General features: G+C 35.8%; 1 protein-coding gene across 1 annotated transcript in view; it reads right to left on the reverse strand.

Moving 5' to 3' along the window:
• LOC145682091 (1-aminocyclopropane-1-carboxylate synthase-like protein 1) overlaps positions 1–19997 on the reverse strand; it is an 83721-nt gene extending 63724 nt beyond the window's left edge. The window contains exons 1-3 of the mRNA XM_081753687.1: positions 19948–19997; positions 14164–14280; positions 3280–3480 (exon numbers count right to left, since the gene is read on the reverse strand). Of these exons, the coding sequence (XP_081609813.1) occupies positions 3280–3480; positions 14164–14271 (309 nt within the window). The 5' untranslated portion in view covers positions 14272–14280; positions 19948–19997. The remainder of the gene's footprint in view (positions 1–3279; positions 3481–14163; positions 14281–19947) is intronic.
• Positions 19998–23024: the final 3027 nt, after the last annotated feature.

Genomic DNA, 23024 nt, shown 5'->3' on the forward strand with positions numbered 1-23024 from the left:
ATTCCAATTAAAACATTCTTGTCCACAATAAAAGATAATTTAATTAATCAAACTAAAAGTAGGGAAAACATAGAGTATCTTGAATATCTTAATACCTATGTAATACTCCATTACCCATTTCCATATCTGAAAATTTGTAATAGTTTTAATGTTACAAAACGGATCTAAATAATACGGTTGGAACACTTTCAAGGTGATCTTGGAGAGGAAACCATTCTTTTAGAAATTTAAATAGGGGATATATTTTAATCATGTATATATTGTCTTACAATTAAGAAAAACTTTTTTTTTATAAGATTACTATTTCTGAGAGTTCAAAAAGAGTGAATGTGAATGAAAGAAACAACCATTTGGAAATTTCAATATGTTTCAATCATGTATGTACTGTCTTAAAATGAAGATAAACGAACTGTTTTTTTTTTTTAAATTAAAAAATCCTGTAAATTCAAGGGTTTCACCAGGATTTGGTTTGCTGCGTATAAGTTTTTTTTCTCCGTTGCTAATCAAGTGTTACTCATAGATTTTGGTACGTTGTCGGACGATACATGATAAAATATTTTGGTAATAAATTAGACTTCCAAGTTACTGTTTTGTGTCTGTAAGCGAAAAGGGAAACTCAAAGGAGCGGGAAAAAAGGTATATTTCTGAAATTTCTTTTTCTTTTTCTTCTTAATCTAAACAAATATGGAGACAACAATATATGCTCTTAATTGCCTGTTATATACCAAACAAAACAAGATATCTGTTATAATTCAACTATTGTTAATTTTTATTCTGTAAATTTTTGAAGAAAGCAGTTATTTTATACGTAAAGGATGTTGCGTCTGGCGGCCATCTTGAATTTTCACTATTCGGAACACTTTTCTTTCGTGTTAACATCTTATATCTGATTCCTGAACGTTTGAAGGTTCTGAAAATACTAGTTTCATTTAGTCCTGTCGGGGGTCCATTGAAGGCTAACCTAGCTCCTCCTCTAAATATTAAAAACTAGTTGACTGGCGACCTCGGAAGTCGTGAAGTCAAAAAGCAAGGACATCGTTCGCGAGGTTCTGGGTTTGAGTTTCGGAGAAGCAAATATTCGGGCTCGACCCAAACATTGTTAAAAGTTAAGGGCACCAGTCAAATATGTTCGAAACTGCACGGCCCGGTTTCAGGGTTCTCAACGGCTCGAGTGGTTCGACTCAAAGCTCATTCATTATTGAGCCGAACCAAGAAGTAAGCCGTGGCAACAGCTCATCCCAACCGTGCCGGCTTGACCCGGCTCAAGTTGATGGCTCACCTGAGCCGAACCGGAGTTGATGGCTCACCTAACTGAGCCGGCTCGAGCCATTGACTAAGTTGAGCTGAGTCGAACTGAAGCAATGGATCGTTTCAACCAAGGCGGCTCGAGCCGATAGATGACCTGAGCCGAGTCAAATCGAGTCAATGGCTTATCCCGACCGAGCCGGCTTGAGCTATCGGATCAGTTGAGCCAAGTCGAACCGAGCCGATGGACTCGTTTCAACCGAGCCGGCTTAAGCCGATGGCCTACCGGAAGCCAATCAATCCGAGTCGATGGCTGATCTCTAAGGAGGCGGTTCGACCTATCGACTCACTTTTATGCCGAGTCGATGGCTCATCCCAACCGAACCAGCTCAAGCAATTGGCTCTATTGAACTAGCCAATGGCTCATCCCAACCAAGCCGGCTCGAGCCGTTCGCTCACTTGAACCGAGCCGAGCCGGTTGACATTGTTACTGCCCGGGTTGGGCTTTCGATTGGGTCAAAAATTTGACCGTCCAGGTCTTAACCTTGATGGTAAGAACTACAGTATATACTTATATTTATGCTCACGAGATTTGAGGTAGTTTCGTTATATATATATATATATATATATATATATATATATATGTAATATTGCCGTCTCTTTATCGAGTCTCGAGCAGTATTCCCTGTCGTGAGCAACACTTACAGTATTCCACATTACTGGTTATATTTCTCAGGCTTTCGTTTCCCAGTCTAATCAGGCCAACATTTCAAAACGAGTTAAAACGAGCTGAACAAGCGAGCCATTTATCAAACTCAACTCAACTCGAAACTCGATCTAAAAACAGTTGCTAGGCTCGGAACTCGACTTGAGAAAATTACTTTTGACTCGACTCGAAACTCGAATGGAATTCGAGTGGAGTTTTGAGTCGAGTCGAGTTTTAGCTAAACTCGTGCCCATCTCTAGCCCCACGTGGCTAGGATGACCCGGGACACCATTCTACGCGTCAGATGGGAACCAATATTGCATCTACCATACTTCCGGAACATTGTACCGTCTGAGTATCTCCTGTTCCATTCCTTGGGGAATTACCTTAGAGTACGCCAGTTCAAATCCCTAGTAGAGATGTAAAATGCACTTGATACCTTCTTCGCTTCACGGCCCACCGAATTCTACCGCGATTGAATCCATGGCCTTCCAGAACGTTGGCAGAAGGTTATCGATGCTGATGGGGACTATTTTTGATATTCCATGTACATCTTAGGTAACATATCGATGTTCGAAGGTGGTGGGTGAAAAGAGACAGAACTTTCTTGATTACCTTTATAGTAATAGTATAAACAATTATATCTAAATTAATTACATATAACTAGCTCCAACTAAATAAAATCTAACTACTTTAAAATGAATAAAAACCTAATTTCTTCTCAAGTACTGAAAATTTAACAAATTTGTATCTAAATTAATAAAATATAACTAATGTCAATTCAATTAATAAACATCCAACTCCAACTAAATGATAAAAAATATAACAGAACTTGACTAAATTATTAAAATATAACTTGCTTCAGCTAAATTTGTAAGATTTAACTGATTCCATTTAAATAAAATTTTAATTTAAACTAGATTATTAAAAATCTAATTCACTCCAATTGAATCGTTGAGTTCTAAAACCGGTCATCTCTATCGAAGCTAATTTGAGAGGAGCGACAAACAAAACTAAATTACTCAATATATATCTGACATATAGGACTGTTTTTATATTTGGACCGTAGAAAAATGACAGTTCTACGGTTCGAAAATGAAAACAGCTCTGCACATCAGATATATATTGAGTAATTTAGTTTTGTTTGTCGCTTCTCTCAAATTAGCTTCGATGGAGATGACCGGTTTTCGAACTCAACGATTCAAAAAATTAACGAGAATGTAAATAACTGCAACAGAAAAAACTGGATCAAAATTATTTAATTTGTTTTAATTATGTTTATTTATTTAAAAAATATATTTACATAAAACATTTCATTAAATACCTACGTTCTCAGGATGCAAAGGTCTGATTGCGTGGAAGTAGTTATTCAGAAATGTAGCTATTTTGCTTCTTACTTCGAAATTTCCTTCCATGCAAAAGTAATGATGTTCTTTTCTTGTAAGTCGGAAGGTTTCTGCTCTATTAAGGCGCTCTGATAAAATGTCTTCACATAAATGGGAAACAGCTGTGCCTAAGTTTATGTAGCCCTGTAACAAATATGAGTATATAATTGTGGTGCTTTTTCTTTCAGACTTAACTTCAAATACCAATTCTGATCAGTGGCAAGTGAAAAACACTTTTGTCTTATGTAATACAGGTTTCTTGTAAGGGGAAGCAAAATTAAATGAAATTTTTAAGTTTTACGTCCCACGCTAATGCCGGCTAGGCTAAATGAGACAGTGATTATGATTAATGAAATGGTGAAATAAAGAAAGTGAAAGAAAACGGAAGAACCCCGAGAATATACACGCACAGGGTGTTTGTCCACCATAAAGCTCACTTGGAGTGAGCTGGGATCGAACCAAGGACCCCATGCACCGGAGGTAAGCGCTCTACCACTGAGCCACCGCGGCCCCACGGTGAAGCAAAAGTGTACTAGTGCTATCAGTAGGGCACGGTGGTTCGGGTAACGAAGGGTCCCTGGTTCAATCCAAGATCATCTGTAGTGAACATCTTGTTGGAGTTTCCCCCTTTTCTTCCACATTATCATCCCACCAACTGTTTCATAACCATTCACTGTCATTAGCCACGGGAGATAGGAGGTAGCCATTGAATGCATTTAATATAAATATTTATTACCATACATGAAAGTTTGTATCATCATTTTTACTGCAATTAGCAAAGTTTGTTTATTTTCCTATTTAACGAACATCTATGCTTGGTAGCAGAAGAAGTAAATTATAGTGAAAACATTGAAAATTGATTAGAATGAGGATAACAGAAAGAACAATGGAGAAGGAAGTGTCCAGTGTTCATATTTAAAGGTACTATCGAGGCATTTGCCTGGTGAAACTGAGGCAGAACTGATTAGTCACCAGGATCTAATTATCATATATTGAATCAAGAACGCTAATCATTAATATATGTTTAATTATTATTTTCATGGTGGCTCAGTGGTAGAGTGCTTACCTCTGGTCAATGAGGGTCCCTTGTTTGATCCCCGTTGACGGTGGTCTGTGAGCTCTCTCGTGGTATTCCCCTTTCCTCCCGCATTCTCATTCGTCACTTATTCCATCATCATCTACTTGTGTAAATCATCCATTTTTCTTAGCCTAAAGAGCGACATTAAACTGAATGATTCCTTTCATTTACTTGTTTCCATATTCTTTATTTAACACTATTAATAATTCCAAAGAGTGTGGTGGTATCAACGTACCAACTGGCCTCGTTCAGATCTAAAGCTAGGGGATATTCTGGTTACGGGTGAGATTTATTCTTCGTTCTACCTTTGGCACAGGGTGGTTCAGGAATTTACCCAGCTCCTCTACAATGGGAACCTACGAAAAAAGGCGGCTGGAGTGAGCTCTTACTACATCGCGTGCACATACCAAAGTCAAGAGGGTGGTTGTTCTCTTAAGTTCAAATTGCCCGACGGACACTTCATTTAATTAATCCGCAAAACAATTAGAGTATCGGACTCCTCAAAATCACCCTTCAAAATCATAACTAGAATTTTGCCTGTCAGCTTCATAAAGACCATCAGGTCGTGCACGAGACGAGACGAGATATAATTTTCGTATCAAAATTCCACACGAGACAGACCTCTCCCAACAGAAACTGATACATCTTTCAAGATGAGACATCAATGTCACAACACATTTTCGAGTTGATACAGCACTACTAAATGCTTAGGGACTTTCATTAATGAAAATCTTAAATAGACAAAACATATTCAGGCAGTATCACATAAACTTAACTCAAAATTGTATGCTCTCGTAAGAATATTAAAAGACAGTTTAAATACACAATTTTACATCTCTTTGTGCTATTCAAATAAAGGGAGGAATAAATTTGGGTGGCCTACATTTTGTACCAGCAAAGGAAGAAATTGTACCATTCAAATAAACGAAGAAGGGCCATTTAGTTATGGTAAGACATTTTCAAATTCAAAATTTAAATAAGTCAAAAGTTTATACTACTTTTAATATTATTTAGTAACAGGAAAATATTTGTACCATTTAAATAAACCAAGCAGAATCATTTAAAAGGGTCTTTCCTGGTAAGATAGTGAAATCGGCCCTTGATACAAATTGGGTCGTTATTGGCCATAAAGGCTACCCTTGACCTAAAACTACCTAAAAAAAATTGACCCGCTACCCCCTCCCCTTACCGAATTATCGTATCATACATGCTCAAAATTGAGTATTTTTTAATTTTGGTGGAAGTGGTCCAAAAATTTTGAAAGTTTCACAGATTGTAGATACTATCTATATGCATGTCCAATTTTTTTTCCATTACTTTCGACGCGTATTTTCTTTTTTTTTGTGTTAAAAATTTCAAAAAAAATGGAGAAAAAATGGGGGGGACGTTCCTTATTTTTTGGTGAAAAAGATTGTTATACCCTTAGGTACAACATATATTTTTTCGGGGCCTGAAAGTGATGGCAACATTGTCAAAAACAAATAAAACTGAAAACAAACGTGTTTTTCGCACAGTTTTCCCACCAGTTTAGGGCCCCCAAGGTGAGCCTCCCTTCAAACAATCGTTTGCCGAAGTTGACAATTTTCATTTCTCTTGTGTCCCTTCTGCTTCTGTTGTTTTTCGGCTGCTTCGATTGTGTCCATTTCGAAACAGAAATACCAAATATATCTCCGCAACAGTGCTTCCACTTCAACCGACTCACGCACAACAAAGTTACAAACATCTCGCTGTAGAGAGCGCTACCGGTAGAGAGCGCCACTGTGTGCGGCCACTGAAACAAGCACTGATAGATACAAGGAACCGACGCAAGATATCTGTAACTTTGCAAGAGTCGGTTGAAGTGGAAGCACTGTAGTTAATTTTTTACAAATGTCTCTCCTTCGTTTTTTAAATAGTATAAAAGATAATTAAATTTTGAATTAAAAATTCGTACCACAAAAATTGGTCTGCAAATTTTAAAATGGACTGTCTTCACTTTATAAATAATATGTTTTCTGGTTGGCATAAAAGTATACAAATTTGAAAATGTTGCACACAACTAAATTTTTAAAATAATTCTTCGTTTATTTAAATTGTACAAATTATCTTGGTGGTGCAAAAATGTACAAAATTTCAAAAATGTCTCTCTACATGTAATTAAAGTGGCTTCATTTTAAAATAACTCTCCTTCGTTTATTAAATAGTACAATTTTTTTGGAAGTACAAAAATAATACAAAATTCCAAGCTAGTTAAATTTGCACAACAAAATTGAATTTTTCTGATTGGTAAAAAATTTTAAAAATAGAACAAAATTCTAAGCTATTTAAACTTTAAATTTGAAAATATTCCACTGTAACTAAAGGGTCCATATTAAAACTACTTCCAATTACGGGACGTTCGCATTGGCTTTGTGGTCACCGCTTTAATAAAATGGTCTACTATGTGGGACCTTTGATCTCTGACCTATATAAAGCGTATGCAAAAAAGGATTTATAGAATATATTTTGTAGGGGTTCAAAAAGAAGCCATAGTCATTTATAATGGTTATATAGGGGTCGTTAGAAGTGTCAGTCTTTTTTGTGTTTTTTCTGCTATAATAAAAAAGTGAGTTACACAAACGCCGTACATGTGACCTTACTCTACGGTTCTGTTATATTAGATAAAATTAGACGAAAGTGCTATTCTCTTATAAAAGGTTGAGCTTTTTTCAAATAAAATATTTGCTCTCTTTATACTAGCAACTGCAAACAAAACCGTCGCAGTTGTACCGTTTACGGGTTAATACATGGTTAAATATTTGAACTTTGACCTTGAGGTTACAGCTATTGTTGTATGGTAGTCAATGATCCATTGATAAATGTGACAACAGAATTTAAATATGCTGTATTGCTTACGAGTTACATATAATTAAAATACTACAATTTTTATAAAAGGGCGAATCCCACATAAACTATAAGATCCATGTAAAACAAATATTATATTCGTAATCAGCATGTTCGAAAACCCCTATATAGCGAGCTTCATGCAAATCGGTTAAAATTGTTATAAAAGGGTGTATCCAACATAAACTACGAGATCAATCCTAGGAAATATCTTAGGATTTATCTTCAGAAAAATGTTATGACATATCTTGTAGGAAATCCTACCCTTTTTGTGCCATACACGTGAAGATTTTTCCTGTCTGACCGAATGACGTGTATCAACATTGTGAAATAGTTCTATTTAATAAAAGTACAAAATTGAATAATTACTATGCTAACCACACTGCACATCCCACTGATATTAATACCAGGCGCTATATTGTTAAATTGGAAACCCCTAAAAAAAAGTGAAAGAAACTAAAAAACATAATGTCAGAAGGGTGCTGGTATACTTTCGGCGCACCACATTTTAGAAGATTTACAAATAAAATTTAATACTTTGCATGAAAAGACATATTTATAAGGATCAAATTTCTGCAAATAACAAAATTAAATACAAAGTAATACAGCTGTATTTTATGTTTACAATTGTAGGGTTACTAGTGTAAAATCATTATAAATGTTTTAAGGACGGATAAAATAGGTGAGAGACAATGTTTAGCAGAAAGGGTTAAGCTAATTTTTCTAACAAATATTACAATTTCGGTAGTTTCTATTTACATTAGTTTAGTTTAGACTGGTTCAGGTTAGTTACGGTTATGTTACGTTAGATTATATTAGTATCTGGCTCCAGCTAATTTTCAAAAAGTGATAGAATTTCGCTTACTTCTATTAATATTAGGTTAGTTAATTTCATTAGCTTAGATTTGGTTAGGTTTTGTTAGGTCTAAGTACTTGCATCTTCCATTTCTCCTGTAAATTTGGTATGTTTTGCCTGCTTCTGGACCCCCTCTGCGAAACATTTACCTAAGTGAGTGCATATGAAAGATGACCGGTGATACTGTTTTCCACCGCCGGTTTATTTCTGTATAGTTTACAGAAGCTATAGTTTATGCTTACAAGTGGAGCGCTACTACCACGATACCATGACAATTGCTATTCAAACTTGTATCATTGCCGAAACCGAATCGTTTTCACTACATTCACTGACACGCCTGCTTCCTTCGCTTGCATCCCCTGACTGACGCTCGGGCCCCGGCTTCGCCCTGTTCTGACTCGGTTAGATAGCATTCGTAGTTTCCAGAGGCCACCTAGCACAACTTGGTTTGCGTTTTTTGCACTATAGTTTTTATACTATATATCCGGACCCCGTATTTGTACGCAAATCGTAAAAGAATTGTAGTTTATCAACAATTGCTTTTGATGGTCCCCTTGAAGGATTTTATCTATGCTGTATGAATAATTTTCATGTCGGTCAACGCAAATCATTTAGGAAACAGTGATAAATTATAATTTTTCAACAATTATTTCGAGTGGTACACCTAAAGTAAACCTGCACGATCAGACGATACCTCATCACTTGTGTTTTCACTTGTTTTGTTTTCACTTTCTCTCATCTAATGTCGCTTAAAGCGAAATCTTACGAATTTTCTTTCCGAAATAGAGCGTGCTCTAAACAAGAGAAATCTCATAGGACACAGGAAATGTTCAGAACACAGGAAATGTCATACGATCTGATGCTATACACGTTAAAATTTTGACTCTAGGACAAATCGTAAGAGATTTCGTAGGATCTATCCTATAGTGTGTAGCGCGCCTAATTCATAATTAGCGTGTTCAAAATAAGGGTTGTAAGAAAACGAGGTCTCTGCTTCTATGTTAAATAGGGGTTAAAAACAGTGCTTGTAGCCTTTGGTAATAGGGGTTGAAAAAAAAAGGCCGTAGTCTTTTATAATCTCTGCTATGTTAATTAGGGTTTGGAAAAAGAGAACGAATACATCCCTGCTATGTGTTCGTAATCTCTGTTATGTTAAATGGGGCTTGCTGAAAAGGTACCATAAAAGAGAACGAGTACAGCCTTATATGCTAAATAGGGGTTTAAAGGTTACTGTGTTCGTACTCTTTAATCTATGCTATGCTTTATTTATTTATTTAACAATCACCAGATACAGCTCAGAGGCCATTTTACACTGGATATCCAACAACAACAATGGAAAGGATTTGGGAAAATATCGGCCAGGGCCTGTTTAGTAGGTATCATCCCGGCATTTGCCTGGTAGGACTGAGGGAAACCCTGAAAAACCTCAGTCAGGATGGTCGGCAGCGGGATTCGAACCCACGACCTCCCGAATGTGAGCCAACGCTCTACCACTTGAGCTACTTCGCTCGGTATAGCAGTGGTGTCCAATCATAATGAGCCTGAGGGCCATAACCGTCTTTGCTAGCAAGGTGGAGGGCCGCAGCTAATAATAATAATAATAATAATAATAATAATAATAATAATAATAATAATAATAATAATAATAATAATAATAATTATTATTATTATTATTATTATTATTATACAAAAGAAAAATATAAAAATGTATTTGAAATATTACATTCAATGTGGTAAATGAGGGTGAATAGGAGAGTTTACAAGGACTGGGGTATCTACATCCAATCCTGTTGTTGCGAGCCGCAGAAGATGTAAAAGAGAAGCATCTCCAAGGCAGCTTCTGAAGCGATTCTTTACATTTTTCATGATTAATTGGTTTGGTTTGGTTAATTGAAGTAATCATTCCTTTTAGCAACGATACCTTGCTTATAACTACATTACCGAATCCAGTGTTGCCTTGGATGTCCGGGCCTTTTTGTTGTATAGAAGCGCTAAATGGATGCCTTATTTCGAAAGAAGAGTGGAAACATTAAAAGAATGAACATAAATGAAAATATTATCAGTAATAACAATCGTATGTCGTGAGAGCTTTGTGGGCCGCAGAAAACGGTTTGGCGGGCCGCCATTTGGACAGCTCTGCTATATAGAGCTTGGAATCTCTATTATATGCCATAAAGAGTAACATTCATAAGTCCTAAACGGCATGTCCTAAAAATATAGGCACTAGTCCTAAATAGTTCTGTCTTGTGCCTTTTAGGACTTGTGCTGTTTAGGTCTTGTGCCAAGAAATGTCGTTTAGGTCTTGTGCCTTTTTCATTCATCTGCTTTAGTTCTGAAATTCGGCACCACCACACGGAATTGCGACGATGCAGTAACTAGTTGGCAATAATGTTACGAACGTGGCTAATTCCAAAGGTAACAGCTATATTTGTAGTACTAAAATTATTATTATTATCTATTCTGCAGTTATACATAAATTACATTATATAACCTATTTCATTCTAAGAATTAATTATATAATTGGTTAAGAAATTCGTTTCTTTCAAATGTAGATACGAGAATCCCATAACAAATTTCTAAAAAAGAATTTAATAAAAATGTTTAAACCAGACTTTTCTGAAACCAAGCAAGCATTCAGAATCGCAATATATATACCCTGTGGAGTGCATTTTATTAAGAATAGGACAAAAGCCCACTAACTTGCCAAAGGTACGACAAACTCCCACCAAAGTTTGCTTAATTAGGGCAAAAGTCCACTAGATGTTTCACAAGTGAACATAAAATACCGATTATATACATTAAGAACGCAGACAGTTACTATATTTAACAGTGTGTTTTGATAGAGTTGATATGTACAAGCAAGAAACATCCACAAATAACGCTAAATTACTAACGTAATACGCAACACAATACCTTTGAAGAAACCAATACATAGTCATTTAGAGATGTAGCCTGCAAACTTTTTCAGGGCAGCAGGCTTTTTCATATTAAAAGTAAACCAAAAGTATAATTAAAAATTACGAAAGCTTCAATAAGACAATAAATATATACGTATAACACACGTGCATAAATACATATATTATTATTATTATTATTATTATTATTATTATTATTATTATTATTATTATTATTATTATTATTATTATTATTATTATTATTATTATTATAATATTTTCAGTTTGTTACCTTTTTGAAACCTGGGTCTTGACAGTGTGTGAATTTAAAACTCCAGCTTGTGGGAAATGTACGAATAAGTTAGGCATAAGAAATCGGAAACTGTTCAGAAAGTCCATTTGTTTGATTGTCTTCATCTTCTGTATTCTTATATAAGAGTTAAGATAAGTGACTTTCTGGGCATACTACTACAAGTAGAGTCGTTAAATTTTAACTAAAAAAAATCATTTTCTTACGAAAGCAGGATATAAGAAAGAATTTTTGGAAATGCGTATCGTAAAAAGGGTGGGTAAGATTTTCTTATAGCGTATCTCGCAAATCTCTGAAGCTAGTAAAATGAAACGACATATTTATAAACTTCCTTTGCAAAACAAACAAACAAACGAACGAACAAACCTGAAAATTCAACACACAAAAGGGAAAGAACAAAGGGTAAACTTTCTTCAATGTTCGAATTCCCCATTACTTATTCAGTGTATTTATAAAGTAAAGAACGATTTGCTTAAGCTGGATGCGTGAAACTCCGTATTTCAACTTTTAACTAAAAGCAATAAAATATATGTTTTAGCGTCTTCAAATTTACATTTCTAAGAGGAAAGGAGGGTCAATTTCTATAATATTAAAATTTCCCACTGCTTATGAGATTTGGGTAGAAAACTCTTTTCCTTTAGATCTGAGTTCGTCCAGTTAAACAAATAAGAGTACAAAGTGGATGATTAATTAAGTTATTTTAATTATTTTAACACATTGACGCAGTTTAGTTTTTTAAAAAAGTGTTTCTTTCACATTCTAATATAAACATTATTAATTTGCTGTAATTATTAAACAGACTAATCCTCACTTGGGGCCAAGAGTTTGTTTTGGGTGTTAAGCCATCATTTGTCGTCTGTGACATAACCTTTGATTTTAACTTCACGCACAATCAAGGCGGCTCAGGTCTAAAAAATGTAGCATATTTGAAATATATTATTATTATTATTATTATTATTATTATTATTATTATTATTATTACTAATAATAATAATAAATTCTAACGGTAACAGCTATGTTAGTAGTACTAAAACTATTGTTAATAATGGTAACGAGTAAAGAGTAGTTAATTAGGAGTATGACAACTATTTGCTACGGAAAGAGTTGAATATGATAAATATATGTGTAAAAATAATTTACTTCAACACAAAGAAGGCAAAATTTATGACGTATATAACTAAAACACAACATTATATTTCTAATACAAACTCAATAGAAAAAACAGACATTATGAAAGATCTGGTAATCACATTTGATAGGTAGTTAATATTTTGTCACCACACAAATGCTATCATGCAAACAGCAAGAAAGAACAATAGGTTTCATTTATTTATTTTTTTTTATTTCAGAACGATAGAATGTGTATTTATACAAATTACTTGTAAGAACTAAGCTAGAATCTGGTTCTGTAATATGATACAGTATATCTAAAACTTTGATTAACAGATTGACAGCATTCTTGGCACGGATGCGATGGTAGCGCCACAAGAGGTTTTTAGGCCCAGTGCCGTTTAACACTAGTGCCATTTAGGTCTTATGCCGTTTAGGACTTGTGCCGCGAAATGATTTTTAGGTCTTGTGCTGATTAGGTCTTATGCCGTTTAGGACTTGTGCCGCGAAATGACTTTTAGGTCTTGTGCCATTTAAAACTTGTGCTGTTTAGAACTAGTGCCGTGACCCCATCATAAACTTATGTAATCTCTAGTATGTTAAATAGGAGTTGGAAAAGAGAACGAGTACACCCTCGTTATTCTCTGTTATGTTAGTAGCCTTTGCTATGTTACATAACGCTTAAAAAGGTGGTCATACTCTTCTATCAACTCTGCTATGTTGCATAGTGGGTTGCGAAAATATGTGTTCATAGTCTCTGTGTAATTTCTGATTGGAATATGTGTTTATAGTCTTATGTAATTTTTACTATGTTACATAGAGGTTCCAAAGGTAGTCATACTCTTTTATTAGCTCTGCTATGTTACATAGGGGTTGAAAAATAAGCCATACTCTTTTATTAACTCTGCTACTTTACATAGGGGGTTGCGAAAGGTGGTCGGAAAAGAGATCGAGTACACCCCCATTAGACTCAGCTATGTGTTCATAGTGGTATATAATTTTTGCTATGTTAAAATAGGGGTTGTAAAAGAGAACGAACACGCACCAAAAAAGGGTCGTAAATGAGAAAGAGTTTTCGGGTTATTCGATTTTCTATAGCTGGACGGTACGGGTGGCATCACGTATCGTGGGACACTGGAAAATCGAGTCCTTGCTATCAGGACGCCCTGAAAAAAGGCGATTTTTCAGCTGGTGAGTGTGAAGTGACGCGCACCTACTAACAGCTTTATGTAACATGTGAACGATCCCTTACCAATATTTATGGCAGTAAGCCCTTCACGCATGAGGAATGACATCTCTCGTCGAGCACATTATAGAGGGAAGAGGAAATCGGCCTGCGACCTGTATATACGGTACCATCCAGACATTGATCTGGTGTGGATAAGGAAAACCTAGGAAAAGCTTCATTCAGGATAACTGACCTTAAAAGCTATTACACTTTTTCGACCAAGTATTCCCATCGGGACCGGTTGCACCAAAAGCGAGAGCGTTAATTATTACTCTACTCGGTGCCACCCTATCATATTTTGATCACTGCTATAAAAATGAAAGGAAATGCCCTTTAGAGTAAAGGAAACGGTTGATTTAAGCAAGTGAACGATGATGGAAGAATCGGTGAAATGGAAGCGTTGGAGGAAAGCAGCAGCCCACGGACTTCGTGTGTCTCTGTCATAAGATGTAGGACTGTATAATAATGTATGAAATGTATTGTTCTTACCTCTGAATTCAGCTGTGGATCATACGGATATTTGTCGCATAGCATAAAGTAATGATGCAAAAACTCATCTTTTACTAATACATTCCTTGCACGGCTCGACAGGGACATTTCTCCAAACTAGAATGAAATAATTAAAAAAAAGGAAAGAAAATACAAAGAAGCTCATTAAGTATATAAAAATCGACTATGCAAATATAATTGTATTTCCACAACCATAAAGAATAAATAATTTACACATTTTTCTTAAATATTCATTTATTTATTTCATTACACATAGTACTAAAATGCACAATAAACTAAATACTTTTCGGGTCTTACTTTTCAACTAATTTACAATAACAGCCCAATCTCATTATCCGGCGAACTGCCGTCTACGGCAACGGCGAATTGCCGGTCAGGGTAGAAAGACATTGCAAGCAATGAAGCTTTTCACATATATGCGGCAGTCGCCGTCCATTTATCCGGCGAACAAAAACAAACGAGTATCCCTGCTAGAATCCGGCGCGGAAGATCGCCCTGTATAGTCAAGCGGGACATTACAAACAATGAAACTCTTCATATATACGTGGAAATCTGCCGGATGGGTGTTGGGGGAGAGAGCAAGTGTTACCAGAAAGAGTAGAGAGTGGCTGCAATAATATGGATAAGTATGTTTACGAATATATATATATATATATATATATATATATATATATATATATATATATATATATATATATATGTGTGTGTGTGTGTGTGTGTGTATGTGAAGTGTATTTGTGTGTGTGGAGTGTCTTTGTACATGTGGTTATGTTCTAGCCCAGGACACCTGGAGTAATTTTAACCAAACTTGTTAATACAATATATTGGAAAAGATGACATGTAAAAATAATCGAAAACAACCGATACTGCTGAAGTGTCGAATCCATAGATCGTTGATTAAAGAGTCCAAATCAATATACATTATTTTTTCTATGTAATAAAAGATTGGGAGAAATAAATGCTCGGGTAGCACTGGACAAATGAGCTTGTAATTCTATAAATTTGTGGTGCCCAAAAATTGAAATATACATTATCAAATATTTCAGCAATATTACATAGATACTAATAATACCTTTATGTACTTTCGCAAAGCAAGAGAGAATTTATGATGAGATATTTGATAAATATACCGTACTTCATATATTTTATAATTATCTTTAACACTTCTATGGTCGTATTTTTTGAATAGTCCTTTGAATACAGGGACTAGAGCAGTGCTTTAAACAAACTTGAGTCAATAGTCGGAACGCTTAAAACAAAAGAATAGACCCGAAATACTATAATAATAATAATAATAATAATAATAATAATAATAATAATAATAATAATAATAATAATAATAATAATAATAATAACGCCTACAGATCAGCCTTGGGCTCAGTGATTGAGTGTTGACTTGGGGTTCTGGCAGTGGCGGATCTAGTCCGGGGCCGGGGAACTAGGACCCCAGTTTTCAGAGTGACGAAAATAATTTAAGTTATTATTTATATATTTTTGAAACTTTATAGTAAACTCACGATATACTTCTCATAATCTGGGGTATGGCAGCCCCGCCAGTTTTAACCTTCTAGATTCGCCACTGGATTCTGGAATAGATCTCAACCACCGACTATCCTGAAAGGAGTTTATCCTGGTTTTCCCAGTCATAACAGGTGAATACCGGGATGGTATTTTAAATATCCAGAATCTGGCCGCTAATTTTTACAAGTCTATCGATTGTGGAAAGAGTATAGAAAAATCTCCCTCAAGATACCACTTCTCTAAAACAGGGTGAACCCATATGTGTCTCTTACTTTTTTGTTTGCTTTCTGTCTGTCTTAACAAGGCGAGTAGAAGACACTTTTTGAATATGTCCATTGCTACCACTACAACACGACAAGAGTCACAAGGTTCTGTTTCTTCAGTTGCACAGCAACCCTGCTCGCATATTTGTCATCCACTGCAATATGCCGTGTAAAATGAAAGGGTACAGTTCTCATCCGGCAAACTACCGGAAACGGCGACGGCAAATCGCCGGACCAATGTGAAAGAAGCGTAAATCTCTCGGCATCTTACGCTTCTTTCACATTGATTTTCTAACTTTCGGATGCATAACCGGCTCACTTTAAGCACTACTTTGGGGGCAGCTTCAGGTGTGTAAATTTTTGTCTATTAACTTATTGTCGGACGACATGCACACACAAATTCAGACCTCTACGTCAGTTGTTTCCTCTTCCCAAACACGTCGTCAATGTCCAAAAATGTTGCTACTGTAGGCCCTGATTTCACCCCCTTCAAATGGTTTTCGGCAAAAATGTTAAGAGATCAAAGTTGGAGACGTCCAGCAATTTTCAATTTGGTAGGACAAATATATGCTGAGATATTCAAAACAACGTAAACGCCTGAACTCGAGAAAACGCAAAATGGCGGCAGCCTTTGCGTCGTCATGGGATGTAAAAAATAATTAATTGTGGTCTTGAAGTACCGTGGTATAGGATAAACATATAAACATTCATGAAAAATTAGATTTTTTTGAAAAGGTCGAGCGGCAATTTTTCTTTTTTCTCGATAACTTTGCATGAATTGACCCAATATATATATAAAACGTAAGTTTTTTTTTTAAATTTAGAGAAGTTGTATTTTGAAAGAGATTTTTCTATACTGTTTCCACAATTGACTTGAGCAAAATACCGGCCAGGTACTGGATATTTTTGGATATTTAAAATACCAGCCCAATATTCACCTGTTGTGACTGGGAAACTCAGGATAAACTCCCTTCAGGATAGTCGGTGGTTGAGAACTATCTCAGAATCTCAAGTCAATACTCAACCAGGGGTAAACGTGCAGGGGAACGGGGGGAAGGGGCACGCATTCTTCCCATCTCCAAAAAATATTTACGGTTTCCACCAGTTTCTAAGAAATTACAATGGGCAAAGATAGTCAGGGAACGACTTGACGTCATGATGTTACCTACCGTCCCCCTAACTTTTCAAATCCACTTTTCTCCCTGCACTCAATTACTGAGCCCAAGGCTGATCTGAAGGTATTATTATTATTATTATTATTATTATTATTATTATTATTATTATTATTATTATTATTATTATTATAGTATTTTAGGTTTATTCGTTTGTTTTAAGCGTTCCGACTATTGACTCAAGTCTCTTTAAAGCACTACTGTAGTCCCTGAATTCAAAAGACTATTCAAGGAATTTGAGCCATAGAAGTGTTAAGATAGTTATAAAATATATTTATATTAAAATATGGTATATTTATCAAATATCAAGTAATGAATTCTCTCTTGCTTTGCTAAGGTACATTACAGTATTATTGCTAAAATCCGGATTACGAATTTTTATGTAACAATATATATATATAGCAAAATAGTACATAAATACCTAGCAAAAGATTGTAAAATATGTAATATTATTGAAATATTTGATAGTATATATTTCAAATTTTGGGTACCAGAAATTTATAGAATTACAAGCTCATTAGTCCAGCGCTGGCCGCACATTTATCCAAATCTTCTATTACTAGAAAAAATAATTTGTATTAATTTTGACTCTTTTTAATCAACGACCTATGGATTCGACACTTCGGTAGTATCGGTCTTTTTAGATTATTTTTACATTTCATCTTTCCCCTATATTGTATGTAACAAGTTTGGTTAAGAGCACTCCAGGTATCCTAGGCTAGATCATAAAAACATACCGACACAAACACACTCCACACACACACACACACACACACACACACACACACACACACACACATATATATATATATATATATATATATATATATATATATATATATATATATATATATATATATATATAAAGAAAAGTAGAAGTTAAGAATCACTTGTTTTGGCGAGAGAGAGAGAGAGAGAGAGAGTAAATAGATACACAAAGCTCGAATTACCAATACCCTTATATAGGTCCATGTCCATGTTTCGCAAATAATTTTCAATCAATATAAAATTTAAACGTAATTAACGCATGATTAGTTTTCTCGAATAAGGATCACATGCACCGCTGAGAGCTCAGAAATAAGCTTAATCTAAGTAATGGTACTGGATATATGCTTATGTAATGCATTACGACCTTATAAACTTGTATAAGAAACAAAATGTACTTAAGATGGGACGCGAACTACGTGAAACATCGGACTTCGAAACTAACTTGTTTAGTGATCCAACCCGAGACCACACATAGCAAAGATGAGTGTCTAGCTCCCACCACATGAAAGGTCGTGTTATAAAGTGTCAATTAAACACGGAGATGTGAAACGGTAATGAAGTATTTGATCATATATATATATATATATATATATATTGTAGTAATAATTTACCCTATTTGTTAAGATAATGAACGCTATATTCTGTTTTTAAGACGACAGTGAAAGCAGAATGTATTGGATAATAAATGAGAAACTGGAAAATGTCAATTTCAGTACGATTAAAAACATTCGTGCTCCTTTCTGTTGTGTTATCCGTTAGGATGTATTGAACAATTCTGATTCAAACGAAGGTAATAAACTACTGGAGTTTGTACTGGAGTTATTTAATAGAGTTTAATTGTATAGTCAATACTGAGGCTATATGAGACAAAGTCTACTGCTGGAAGTGAAATATGTGTTATTATTAGGGTTTTATCCCAGGTATGATATACCCACTGATGACTGAACCTGGAACACACGCATGGAAAGCATTAGCGCTAGCAAATTAGCTATGAAGGGGGACATCATACCATAATTCTAAGTCAAGAATAAAGGCAAAAATAAGAAGCAGAAAAGACAGACTGTACGATAATAATACTTTCACAATTTTAATTTCACACTATTTATTTCGAGACTTTCGAGACAAGACCGAGACGAGACCGAGACCGAGACCGAAATCGAGACAAGCATCTGTTGACCGAGACGGCGATTTTTGACTCGAGATGAGATCGAGACCGGTATTTATCAACCGAGACGAGACCTAGACTGTACAGTCTCGTCTCGTCTCGTCTCGATACCATTCCTCACCGTTACCATTCTGTCACATTGGAAGCTGAAGAACTTATAGGGTAAATAACTTTGAAATTACATTAACTTATTTCGTTAGTCTAGCTTAACGAACCATTTACTTAGAATTACATATCATAAAATGACATTGCCCTATAGTTTTTCCCATAGATATTTACTCTCCCATAATTCAAATATTCCAAATTGGCTGTTTGTATTGAATCACACCCGAAAGAAAACTATGAAAAATCTACTCGAGGTGCCAGAACTATTTTAGAAAACGACAACCATTACATTATACGTCGGTATACTTAGTATTAGGTAGAAAAGCAGTTTCAGTAGATTTTTTCATTATAATGATCGTTATGCAGAGTCGTTTTGACGCGTGATTAATAACATACTAAATAGGTCGACTAATATATGTTTCCTGCAGTGGTCAGGCCTTTAGTATGACGCTAATCATACGTCAAAATACTCTGCATTATTCCAAATGAGGCTTTCCTCTTAAAAAATTCTACTGCGTTTTATTGCTGCTTTAGCAGTAATTTAACTGAGTTGGCACCCCTGTCACGCTTACTACTGAAGTCTATTGGTAAACTTTGTTCATAAAAATTATCTAGGGCAAAAGATTATTGAATTATGATTGTGAATGAGTAAAACTATTTGAACATAATAATTATTTACAAAAGAAAGAAGTCTTTCTCAACCTCCCCATTATCATAAACTAACAATGTATCATTCTTAATTTTGTGGAAAATGAAAAGACTTACTTACGTGCGAAATTCAACCACGCACTAGTTGCTGTAACAGCGACTGACTGCTCGCTTGCAAGTTATTGAAGTATTGCCAATTGCAGAACGTAAAATGTCATTATATTCCAGAAATTAAAAAAAAAAAAAAAATGGATTCGTATGTTCTTTCCCAACATTGATGAACACGATACACATGAAGCTTGGCAATGAAGTGTTCATCTTTAGTGGGACTACGAAACAGGCTTACCACCTCATGGCACATCAGGGGCGGATTCAGGACCGACTTCTGGGGGGGGGCGGTGGGTTGTCATACTGCCACTTTTAAGAGCTCCAAACTTTGGGGTGGTTTTTATTTATATATATAAAATAGGAAAGTCTCCTCTTCTGGGGGGGGGGCGATCGCCCCGATCGCCCCCCCTGGATCCGCCCCTGTACCATGGTATTGTTTTCATTAATTTGTTGTAGCACAACTTCATATTTTATCACACGGGGACATAGTACGGGATCAGAGCTTAAAATCAGAACAGACGAAATACCCTGATTTTTATTAGAGCCTTAGTATGTCTAGCGGGAGTCAAATACAGGATCATCATGAAGAAGCACAATGCGAGCCTGTGATGAGGTTTACCAACACCAGAAATCATTAGAAGAGGAACATAAAATGTTTTAGAGCATGCCATTATATATCAGAGTTGGCGTGGGTCAATGAAAGCTTGACCCACGACCCACTGACCCACCACTCGCCATATCCCACTTTGACCCACGACCCACTCTGACCCACTACCCACCATGACCCACTACACACCTTGACCCACTCTGACCCACCGTGACCCACTGTGATCCACTCTGACCCACAACCCACCATGAACCACTCTCATCCACTGTGACCTACTCTAGAGCGTTCACCTCTGGTGCATGGGATCCCGGGTTCAAACCCGGCTCCAGCCAAGTGAACTTTGTGGTGGACAAACACCGTGTGCGTGGGTTTTCTCGGGGTTCTCCCGTTTCCTCCCACTTTCTTCATTCCACCATTTCATTCATTTCTCATAATCACCGTCTCCTTTAGCCTAACCGGCATAAACGTGAGACGTAAAACTCAAAGATTTCATTTTTTTTCTGGTGACCTACTCTGACTCACCAAAATCCATCGTCATCAACTTTGAACACGATCCACGGCCTCTTCTGTACTGACTAAAGAGTTTACACTTGTAGTAAAACAAGACTGTGAAATTGTCACTAATCGGAGTTTGAAATTTCTAGTCAATCGCTCAAGCAGGGTGCGAAATCGTTTGAAAGTGGTGGTGGTGGGGGAAGTTCAGTGATCCACATAATGCCTCACTGTGCTTCACAAATGAAGTGGGGTATCCAAAAAGTTGAAATATTCAATTATTATTATTATTATTATTATTATTATTATTATTATTATTATTATTATTAATAATAATAGTCTAATAATAATAATAATAATAATAATAATAATAATAATAATAATAATAATAATAATAATAATAATAATATAATGAATGTTCAAGCTAGTCGTCATTGTTATTTAAAATAATTTAATAATGTTATTTATTCATTTAACCTAAATTGATACACTTATCTACTGCATTTAAGATACACTTCGGTGCGTATGGTCGAGGGTTAGACTTCTGCGGGAGCACAGTCCCCTTGTGTTTGCCATTATATGGAGGACTGCATTCACGAAAATAGCGGTATGAGATCTACAGTAGAAGTCAGAAATAATGGCGCCTCAGAACCGATGTGCTAACCAAGCATTAGACCTACAAAGTTGATACGCTCCCTCTGGCTAGTCATGGATCTCCATAAGCTGTAGAGTCAGAGTATACTTTTTATAATTATTAATTAAGAAATTTCCGCTTCTTCGTTAAGTATTTATTTCTTAGTAGACATGAAATGTGTACATTACAATGGTTTAAATTTGCTTTAAAATGGAGGTCCACGTTTAACATAGCCTTGTTGGCGGAAAGTGGCAAACTAACATTTCCTTTCCAGTGATTTATAACACAACTAAAAAGGTGCTCGCGAATCCCTTTTAGTTGGTTGATTGGATTTCCAGCATCGAGGTTATATAAGACATCAACCAGCAGTTTCACGAATTACTTGTACACAAAACAGGCAGTAAATATTCACATATTTTATTTTGATTTCATTTTTTTTCTCGCACTTTCTGCCTTGAATGTAAATTGAGGGGCCACGGTGGCTCACTGGTACAGCGTTCACCTCTGTTGCGTGGAGTCCCGGGTTCGATACCAGCTCCCGCCAAGTGAACTTTGTGGTGGATAAACACAGTGTGCGTGGGTTTCCTCGGGGTTCTCTCGTTTCCTCTCACTTCATTCCACCATTTTGTTTATTTCTCATCACCACCGTTTCCTTTAGTATAGCCGGCATAACCGTGGGACATAAAACTCAAAGATCTCGAATGTAAATTGAGTAGTAGTTCTGAAACCACTTTAAACATTAGGTGCTGTCCCATTCAGCTTGGGTGCTGGAGAAGGACACTAAACACAAATCAGTCCAAACCAATAACACACTGCATTACTGAAACATAAATCGTTCTGTAATAATTTTTAATGAATCTATTGTGAATATGCTAGTTATTGGCACATGTTTTGAGAGATGAGAGACGCTCCAGTACAGAATAAGGAAAGCATTGTGCTATGGTACGGCTGTTTCTGTTATGTACTGTTTCACTATATAATATTAAAATAAACATTCATAATATGATTTCAGTTTTGGGTCTATGCTTAAATTAGGGTTTATATTTCTTGTTCTCTTTGCTGTAAGCAAGCGCTCCAGCACAGATAAATTTGGCACATACAAACAACCCTGTTTATTTTGAATAAAGTCTATTATTGTGACCTGTGTCCACTGTGCCTTTTGATCAATGTCAATTAAAACATGAATCCGAGAGAGCATGAAACGGGAGTTGAGCAGATAATTTCAAAAGGAGGAGATTTGACCAGATAATTTCAAATTCGCAATTTTTCAAAAGGAGGATGGAGTTTTACAGCAAAACCAGAACAATGTGACACAGCAAGCGAAAATGTCGCCCTTGAACTCCGATTAAACATTATA

The sequence above is a fragment of the Thermobia domestica genome, chromosome 3 (genome assembly GCF_964235325.1).
Source record: "Thermobia domestica chromosome 3, izTheDome1.hap1.1, whole genome shotgun sequence".
Lineage (NCBI taxonomy): Eukaryota > Metazoa > Arthropoda > Insecta > Zygentoma > Lepismatidae > Thermobia > Thermobia domestica.